Source organism: Lissotriton vulgaris, chromosome 8 (genome assembly GCF_964263255.1).
Source record: "Lissotriton vulgaris chromosome 8, aLisVul1.2, whole genome shotgun sequence".
NCBI lineage: Eukaryota > Metazoa > Chordata > Amphibia > Caudata > Salamandridae > Lissotriton > Lissotriton vulgaris.
In genome coordinates this window covers 1423635985-1423646332 of record NC_141696.1, presented here as the reverse complement: position 1 = coordinate 1423646332, position 10348 = coordinate 1423635985, and the positions used below count along the sequence as shown (strand labels likewise).

The 10348-nt window shown below is 43.5% G+C and overlaps 1 protein-coding gene across 1 annotated transcript in view; it reads right to left on the bottom strand.

The window, feature by feature from the left end:
• Positions 1 to 10348, bottom strand: part of ABCG1 (ATP binding cassette subfamily G member 1) — a 134507-nt gene that overhangs the window by 29839 nt on the left and 94320 nt on the right. The window contains exons 3-5 of the mRNA XM_086936280.1: positions 6853 to 6970; positions 4028 to 4160; positions 2300 to 2350 (exon numbers count right to left, since the gene is read on the bottom strand). Coding sequence (XP_086792406.1) covers positions 2300 to 2350; positions 4028 to 4160; positions 6853 to 6970 — 302 coding nt within the window. The remainder of the gene's footprint in view (positions 1 to 2299; positions 2351 to 4027; positions 4161 to 6852; positions 6971 to 10348) is intronic.

Genomic DNA, 10348 nt, shown 5'->3' with positions numbered 1-10348 from the left:
CGGGTGGCTTACCAGTGGCTTGAATCCTTTCTCTCCGGGCGGTCCCAGAGGGTCCAGTTTGGGGAGCAGGTGTCTGAAAGGGGCGCCCTCTCGTGTGGCATCCCCCAGGGTTCAGCACTGTCCCCGCTCCTCTTCCACATTTACCTCCAGCCTCTAATAGCTGCCTTGGCGCACATGGACTTCCAAGTCTTTAACTATGCAGACGACACGCAGCTCATCCTCCAGTTCAACAACTCCCAGCAGGCCCCTTCATTGGTTCAAAATATTCTTAGATACACAGTGAACTGGATGACGACAAACTCTCTGAAGGTCAACCCAGACAAAACTGAGGTCCTAGTTATCCCTGGGAAGGCAACCCCCTTGAGTGACCGTTTCTGGCCCCAAGAGCTGGGCACAACCCCTACGCCGGTCACAACCGTAAAAATCTTGGGCATCATTGTCTCATTTTTATGATATTTTATCACATTTATATTGTCTTTGAGCCCATTTTAAATATTACTGTTGATGTATTGCTTTATTTGATTGTTATTATTTCTTCCTTGTATCGCTTTTGTATTTTGTATTGACACCCTTCTTTTGATCAATAAAATTCTTTCTGAACCTAAAAGATAGATGCGGACCTCTCTATGTCCAACCAAGTTGCCATGCACTGGCCTGCTGAGACAGATGTGGAGACTTGCCACCCTCCTCTCGACTGCAGCTCTACAGATGATAGTATCTGCCACCATCCTGTCCAGGTTAGATTACGGGAACGCCCTATACATCGACCTACCAGAAAAACTAACCAACAAATTACAGGTGACCATGAATGATGCAGCTAGGCTGATATTCAGGCTCCCCAGAAGGTCACATGCAACCCTTCTCTTGAGCAAGCTTCACTAGCTACCCATCAAGCAGAGGGCCAAATTCAAGGGCCTTTGTATTGCCCACAAAGCAATCTACGGCCAGGCCCCGAAGTACATTAAAGAGTGTCTCCAAAACTATGAGTCAGGCTGTAAACTCCGGTCCGCCGAGAGCTACCTGCTTGCAGTAGTTCCCCGGTTTAGTATAAAATCCAAGGGAGGCAGAGCCCTCTCTGTCCTTCTCCCGCAACTTTGGAATAAACCACCCGATGACCTCCGTAAGGAATGTGCTCTCTTCCCTTTCAGGAAACGCCTCAAAACGTTCCTGTTCAGGGAGGCGTTAGATTCCATCTAATCATCTGTCATGCATGCTCCTGTGGACTGCAGTGAGTTTTGGGTATTATTAGCCCCCTCTCTCAAAGCGCTAAACGATAGTGATTATGTACTATAGAAGCAGCAGTTAACATAACATAACATCGATCAAATCGTTATTTGATTAAAGGAACCAAAAAATTGTTCCTTCGTATGTCTGTGGTTTGACCTGTTGTGATAAAGGTTTCTTATTGAAAATGCGCACTCAGGTGTATCATGCCTAGGTGTATTATTCATATAAGTCCAAATAGAATGAATCAATCTACTACTTTTTTAGACATTTACTTTTTTGATTGCTTGTTGGTATTAAAAACTTACAAAAACTTAATTTACAAGACAACATTGTACACATTTGAATATACCTAACAAGTGATGGTATGTAAAGTTTTTCGCTAACACAAGTTTAGTCCCCTGTCATTTGTGTTTGTGAATATTATCACTACATGTATAATGTTGTCTTGTAAATCGTTTTTGATTCCAACAAGCAATCAAAAAAATAAATGTCTGAAAAAGTAGTAGATTGATTCATTCTATTTGAATAATACATCGAGAACTGATACACCTGAGTGTACATTTTCGATAAGAAACATTAATCACAACAGGTCAAACCACAGACACATGAAGGAACAATTGTTTGGTTCCTTTAATCAAAGAAAGATTTGATCGATGGTCTTGGAGGCATCCTTTTACGATTGAGTATGTACTGATTCCAGCCTCCTAAGCCCATAATTGAATCACTCCCCTGTATAATATAGGTTGTGTAAGAGCGACATCACAAAGATGGAGAATGCGTCCTCTGATATTTCAAGAACATTAAGGAGAATTAGTCCATTGACATTTACAGGAACACCAAAAAGTAATCTTAAATGTGCATACCAAGCTCCCTAAAGCCAAACATGTGGTTTTTATCAAGATTGTTTGGCTGGGGGATCAACCTTATGGCATGTGCAGTCACTGTAACAGGCATTAGGAATTACTGAAGGAACATTGGACCTGTGATAGACAGTGTGCTGTTTGCACATGCACTACTCTTTGTGTAATATGGCCCTTGGGTAAATAGTTACTCACGAATGACTCATACATACCATCTCCTTCTTGCCTTCATTCTTCTCTTGAAGCTTCAAGTTAGCCGACACCTAAACAAGATGATGGAGGTCAATGTAATTGGATGTGGAACAATGTAAGACAGACTTTCAAGAATGTAATGCAGCGAAGGGTTCGGTCTTTGGCAAGTCCACAGCAGCGCTATGCTACTCTGTAAACATGTCAGAGGATATACCACAACCACGTAAATCTTTACTGACCATGGCACAACTGCACGGAAGAGGAAATGAGGGCAGGCTTATGCACATATATGCACCTTTAAATACCTTCATATCAGGCAGCAACAAATACAATATTTTATCTCCAAAGGGTTTGGCATCTATGTACTAATTCCTGATTTGTGTCCAGTGAGATACTTGCTGTGGTAGAACCACTTGGGTGATTTCAAGTTTTCTGCAAACGTTTAATTAATCAGAGTAGTGATTATTCTGTGGCAAAAAGACTTGAAAACAGACTGAGAAAGTGTTATCCCCCTGGAGTGGCTGATGCTCTTGAATTCTGCATACCTCTAAAGGTCCAACGATGATCTGACAATGAGCTAACAAACTTGACAAATGCTGTGAACCCTCACAGAAAGGTAACCACCCTGTCAATGCTTCACTAGTTTGCCTCAAACATCATCTAGCATATCAGGAAGTGCCCACGGTGTCTGTAATTTGAGCTATGATAAATGCAACATTCAGCTCTTAGACATCTTGATCCAAAAGGAAGCCATCACAAGTTTATGGAGTATGCATGCCTGGCTACTTCCAGATTTCCCAGGGCAGGGTGTTCCAGAGCTTAGCTGCTGCCACAGTGAAGGTTTGCCCTCACATCCACACTTATTTGAAGGTTGGGCTACAGCGTAGTCGCCACAATGCTCAATTATTCTTTACGAAACTGGTCAACATGGATAGTCTGGTCCCCAACAACAATTTGTGAACGTGACACAAAGAAGTCAATTCCACACTCTCAAATGTTGGACGATAGCGCAAAGCCATTTTTAGTGAGACGTGCTGAGAGCTTTTCAATTTCAAGCACATTCTAGCAGCAGTCATGTACCAGTTGCTGTTTATGAATGGGAGCTTGTGAAAGTGACTGCAATAAAGTAGACTCCAGATGACCAGGCTCTGGCTCAGACGACCAGGATTGGCTCTGCAACTGAGCAACTGATTTTACTTAACTGGGTCATGCTTTAAAGGTACCGTATATCCGTAATACTCTACCTAGGGTCATAGAAGGATACATCATTATCTGAGTTGACATGAGTGACCACAGCCATTGATCAAGTAAAATGTGTTGCTGCAGGCGCATTCACTAGCTGCACTTTAAATGCTCACTATTTAAAATGGCAGGGTTTCACATGCCCCGCGGTGCCCTTTAAATGACAAACAACTGTGAATGGATTAAAAACAACTGACCTTGAAATATCACATGGCAGATTAGGACTGGATTGGAGATGCTTTGGGAAATGAAGGAAAACAACTTGGTGGACAAGGACGAAAATAAACATGGTACCTCAGATGAGAAGTCATCCAATTAGCTGCCCCCTTTACACTCCAGATCTAGCATTTTTTACTTTACAGCAACTAACTGCATATAGTACCCTAAGTGTCCGCCTACTCCTGCGTTGTCCTAGAACCAACCACAGTCATAAGATTACACCAGAATAGAACACCTCTGGAAACAGAAGCTAGTGCATAGATCAGAGCCTAGGGTTGGCCTCTTACCATCATGGCCTCCTGCACGGTGAGGTGTGGGAGCAACATGTCATCCTGCATGATGTAGCAGGACACCTTCCGGAAAGATCGCAAGTCGCGAGGATGCCCATTGATTAAGACAGATCCCTTCATGCCAGTCTCTCTGAAATGAAATGATCAGGTATGAGAAAAGAAAACATTACATTTACAGAATGAGCAAGCATTAGGAAAGCCAATAGGTCTCACTACTTCTAAAGAAGCATTGGCATTCACATTTCATGTACTTAAAGCTTGAATCGCCACTTTTGTGGTGATTACAGCTTCGGCCGTTCCTAGAGGTCCTTGAGTTAAACATAGGTGTATGCCATAGCAGACTGCAGGAATGTAAAGCCTTGTTAGAGATTCCATAGGGATACTTTGCCTTTTTCACAAAATCTCCACCTCTGAGTAAGTATAGGATATATGCACTGATTGGTGTGAAGGTAGTGGAAGTGTGGTAGGCATGGTAGGTTAGGTATGATAGGTATGTTAGGTATGCTATGGATGTACAGTAGGTAGGTAGGTATGGTATGCAAGTTATGGAACATTCGAACATTTGATACTTTAGACATTCAAGTTATGGCAGGTAAGGTATGAAAGCACTGTACTTTTAGGTAATAAGGAGGCACACAGGTATGATAGGTATGGAATGGTTTGATTGATCCATCAATTAATCATGGATTTGTTTAGCGCGACTACTCACCCGTAAGGGTCTCAAGGTGCGGGGGAAGGGGGTGCAGGTTCCAGTCCATCAAGGAGGGGGTCTGTCGAAGAGCCAGGTTTTGAGGTTACTCGTGAAGATGGGGAGTGATGTTGTATGCCTGAGGTGGAGCGGTAGGGCGTTCCATGCACTGGCTGTGAGGAAGGAGAAAAATCGGCCTCCTGATCTGGTCTTTCTGACGTGGGGAACCACGGCGTAGGAAAGCTGATTGATCGTAGGATTCTTTGGGGTGTGTGGAAGTTGAGTCGGCCGTTAAGGTAAGCTGGTCTGGTGTTGTGGGGGGCTTTGTGTGCGTGGGTGAGGATCTTAAATGTGATTCTTGCCTCGATGGGGAGCCAGTGGGGTGTGCGCAGGTGTTGGTAGATGTGTCAGTGACGTGGTAAGTTGAGGACCAGTCTTGCGGTGGCATTCTGGATGTTTTGTAGCTTGCGGGTGAGGTTTTTGCTTATGCCGGCGTAGAGTGTGTTGCCAAAGTCGAGTCTGCTGGTGACAAGGGCGTTGATAAGGAATGTATGGTAAACCAGGTAGGTATTTTAGACAGAATAAAGTAGGATAAGTATGGTAGGTATGGTAGGCAGGCATCATGGGTGTGGTAGGTGTGGTAGGTAAGTACACATAGTAGGTGGTATGGTAAACCAGGTAGGTATTTTAGACAGAATAAAGTAGGATAAGTATGGTAGGTATGGTAGGCAGGCATCGTGGGTGTGGTAGGTGTGGTATGTAAGTACACATAGTAGGTGGGTCGATACAGTTGGTAGGTTTGGTAGTTACAGAAGATAGGTCTGTAGGTTAGGGATGATAGAGTAGGTATAGTAGGTATGGAAGTTTTGGTAAACTAGGTTGGTGCGTAAATTAAACTCAGTTGAGAAGGGTAAGTAGGTATGACAGGTTAGGAATGGTAGGTAGATATGGTAGATTGGTTAGGTATTTAAGTTAAGTAGAACAGATTGGTATGGTAAGTTAGTGTTGTTAGTTAGGTATTGCAGGTTAGGTATGGTAGTAGATATGTTAGATCGGTTAGGTATTTAGGTTAAGTAGAACACATTGGTATGGTAAGTTAGTATTGTTAGTTAGGTTTGATAGGTTAGGTATGGTAGGTAGATATGGTAGACTGGTTAGGTATTTAAGTTAAGTAGAACAGATTGGTATGGTAAGTTAGTGTTGTTAGTTAGGTATGACAGGTTAGGTATGGTGGGTAGATATGGTAGATCGGTTAAGTATAACCGGTTGGTATGGTAAGTTAGTGATGTAAGTTAGGTATGACAGGTAGTTTTGATTGGTTTGGTAGTTCAGGTGCAGTAGATAAGGTATGCAGGACACAGTTGATAGGTGCATGCGGTTAAGTATAATAGGTCAGATATAGTATGGTAAATGAATGAGATATGGTAGGGTATAATAACATTTTTTTCTACTTAAAAGTTTGCTCTATTAAAACCTTTTCTAAATGTCCTGCTTACAAACCGTAGAGCTCTTTATAAGAAGCACAACCATGTAGTTTCTTTAATAAAGCCCTCTTTTCTCTTGTTGATGAGCAGTTTATGAGTATGTGGGTGTATTTCCCTTCATAATGACAATAATAATACGAGTGGTTTTAAAAGGGACTCTCTGCTGAACAGATTGCATTGGGAGAGTTACACGTACCCTCAAAGAACAGAGTGTTTGAATGCAGACCAAAGATGAAGGATAATTTGGTTGTATGAGGCGAACTGACATAAACATCAAAATAATTCACAATAAATACATTTTCACAAAGGGCCAGCATGTTTAATGCTCTGTAAAGTCTGTGTCAGCTCATCTTTACACTGTGCACAAAAAATAGATGTAACTCCAACATATTATCACGATTGCAAACTAAAACTTATGCCCACGCAGAAGCGATTAGTGATTGGCACTGGGACTTTAATATCAGTTCTGAAGCCTCCAAACAGACACCAGAACACTTCAGCAGTTACAATGTTGTTGTTGTTGCATCTGCATTTTATTAAAATAGACTACTTCAAGATGCCATGGCCTTGACAGGCAGCACACCCAGGCAAGACACAAAGTGTTGTCATTCATGTGGCCACGATGAAGCCCCCAGAGCTGCTGTCCTGACCTGTAGCCCGCCAGGATGTTCATGAGCGTGGATTTTCCTGCTCCGGAGGGTCCCATGATTGCTACAAGTTCACTGCTGCCAAACCTTCCCGAGATGCCTTTCAGCAAAGTCTTGTACCCTAAAGAAAGCAAAGAAAAGAACATTGTAAACACTGACTTATAGGAACAGTATTATTTAAATGTTATGTACTTTTAGAAACTCCTTTTGTTTAGAGTGTGTGTTCTCAATAGCGCTGGCGTCTTCGAAGGCGATGTTACTATGGGAAATATTGAATTTCTTTGATCTAATTGAAACAGCATAAAAAGTAGAAAATGAATAGATTCTGTGCATATATGAAAACATTGCACTAAATGACAAGACCGTCAGGGCACGAGGACATCCGAGTGTGAAAATGACACCAGGGCAAGTCCATTCATGGTCCAATTCAACCACTATTTTCTCTGAACCTCTGCATGGGACTTATCAATTTAATTTAAGACCCGGCAATCCTATCCTGAAAAAAGTACCATAATAATATTATAAATTCCTGTTGTCTAATAACATGTCTCCTAAAATGAAACTGTTAATCCAACATACTCCACATATTAAAAATGTGCATGGAGACATTTACTAAACGTTCAAAGGCGATTTACTGCGCACAGCAGAGTCCCCAAAAAGGTGTTGTGTTTCATATTCTTCTATTAAATATTCCCTTTATAAAAACCTAGTTCGCTTTTTGTGCGTAGCCTGTTCAAGTAGTGTAATATAAAAAGCAATTTTCCAGCGATAGTAACGAATCAATAATTTTCATTGGCTAGCAAAATAATTTCTTTGAAAGCATATCTGATCGAAGATCTGTTCATCCGTGCGTGAAACAGGGGCTTAAAAACAATCGCGCACCTCGTACACTGCGCTCATTTTGACATCAAGTGATCTTTCGAACAAGGGAGCTTGCAGATACATTACTGTGTTAGCCGAATGGGGGCATCGATTTGTTACTGCCTATGGATAACTGCTGAACACAAAAAAAGGCAATGCATACAAGTTATAGCATGAGCCTTGCAGTGGATACGCACTGCAGATTTATCCTGACAGGGGCATATTATGCGCTTTTGGGCAGTGGCGGCTCCTCCACTACGGCAGAGGGGCGACGCCCCACTGCAATTTGAGCGGTGCAAAATTAAAAGCAAAATGGCAATAACAATACGTTATTATCATATTATTTTTCTGTGCTGGACTGGAGCTAGGTCAGGGTGGGGTGAGGCTGAGCTCTCCAGAGCAGAGTGAGGAGTGGTTTACACTCAGTAAGGGCGCATGACTGGTCGGCCCGCTTGGGCCGGACAAACAGTCATGCGCACTTAGCATGTTCTCCACCTGGCTGTGTTGCACAGTCCGATGGAGAACATACCCAGGCGATGCTCAGACCCATCACAACGCTACCTATGCAGCATCGTGATTGGCTGCGAGAGTCTGCTCCTAGAGCTGTCAACGCAGACAAAGAGGTCGGAGGAGAAGTGTGCGGCAGCAAAGGAAAGGTACTTTTTTTTAGCCATTTCCCCTGCTTCAAAACCCCCATTCCAAGGCAGCCATCATGGCTACTTGGATGAAGGAAGTGACCCTCATTAATAGCCTAACCACAAAACATCTGGCAAGATGATCAAGCAGGAATACGACCATGTGGGCATTTTCAGATGGAATGAGGAATGGGATCAGGCAATGCGAAAGTTCTGCTAGGTTGGTGGAAATGGTGGAAATGCACATTCGCAGAAACAAAGTTAAGGGCGTGCTTGAGCCAGTCCATCTTCAAAACAAGGGGAGCATCCACAAACCTGTAACTTTGTGGGTCCTATTCAATACCTCGCAGGTAAGTTTGCACCCTCAAGATGTAGGTGGATGTGTCCCGGCAAGGACCAGTGTGAGTGCATTTTCAGAATGGGAATACAAAGGGAACACCCCCAAAACTGATGGTGGAGTGGGGAGAAATATTTCGGCAGAGCAATTTCCCACGATGAGAAGCGAAAAAGGTCAGATGCGATAAGCAGTACTCAGTACTTCAGTTTATTCATGCAACACTGTACATCTATAACAATGCTGCATGTGCAAATATATATGCATTTTTCGTAGTCAAAAAAATCTACAGGTGCGGTAGATTCCCTCGAATACTTCTTAATAAAAGGCATATATTTGGTTTCAAGTAAAAGTAACTCGGCAGAAGCAAAGTTCGAACTTTTTCCTCTGTTTTAGGAATTTGGACCTTTACTGGCATCCATTTTGAGGGAGAATGGTCATTCCTTTTCATTTCAGCAAGACTTTGAACTATTGCCTTGATTTTACTGAGATTTGCAGTTAAAATCCAGTTCAGGGAAATTACTCGCTAAGCAACAAAAGTTTCTCGAGTTCAGTGAAAAGTCCGCTGTTGGAGCTTTATGCACCAAACGTGTCCGCCACTTTAGCACAACGGGAACTTCATTTACCTAAACCGTCTGTTGGAGGCACGCAGCATCCTTTGTGCTCCTATTGCACATGAAGGCTAGATTGTCTTGTTGTGAGAAGCGTCAATCTACATAAAGGCTGTCCGCAAAGGAAACTTGAAAGGAGAATAACCCTTAACTGGTTCTACAATTTCAGACAGTGAATCCACATCCCCCGTTTGCCAACTGTGTGTAAAAGGGGGATACCAGTCCCCACTTGTTGTTCCGGTCCCCAGTTCTCTGTGGATAAGGAAAGGAAAGGAGTGCTCCACAGTGTTGTCAGAGGTCAGCTGTGCAAGTGGGGCTGATGTCAGTCCTTGCCGGAGGAGCTTTATAATTGCCTTGAATATCTTTGAAGCGCTTAGAACCCTGCCTGCTGAGAGAGGGAAAGAGCCTGGCACCCCTCCAGTAGGAAAGACTGTCCAGGTAGGAGCAAGTTGCGCTGCACCCAGAAGAGGGGGCTGCATGAGAGCAATCTGATGGACCGGTGCGCCGGAGGGCTTTCAGACTCTCAGTAATTGTTCCAGGTGGGAATCAAAACTCTGCCACAGTGTCATCTCTGACATCCAATACGGATTGTGACTACTAGTTGTGATCAGCCTGTGCAAACCACAACATCTCAAGGTGTGATCACATATTTATGACCGCAGCTGCCAAATCTGTGATCGATCTGTGCAAAGTGGCAATTGCCTAAGGGGCGATCCTGTGATCAGCCCATGCCTTCTGCAACTAGGTAAGTTGTGCCTGGCCCGTGCGGGACTAAATCAACTTACTTCATGATCAGCCATGGTGGGCTACATTTGCCAAGTGTCGCCAGGTTGTGTCAGGTGCTTTGGCAAGGGCCTGCCAGCACTGGGATGGGCCCATCGGCAAATCCCGGAACACTTACTGTCAGTCTATTCAGGACTGCACACATCAGGACTGCCGCCTCCTGCCCCTGGACGCAAGATGATGCATAGCGGGCACACTGCTGGATGCAGATGTAGAGCCCAAGGTGGGAGAAGCTTAAAGTTGTGCCCAAGGGGACAGATGCCAAACTGTGAAGA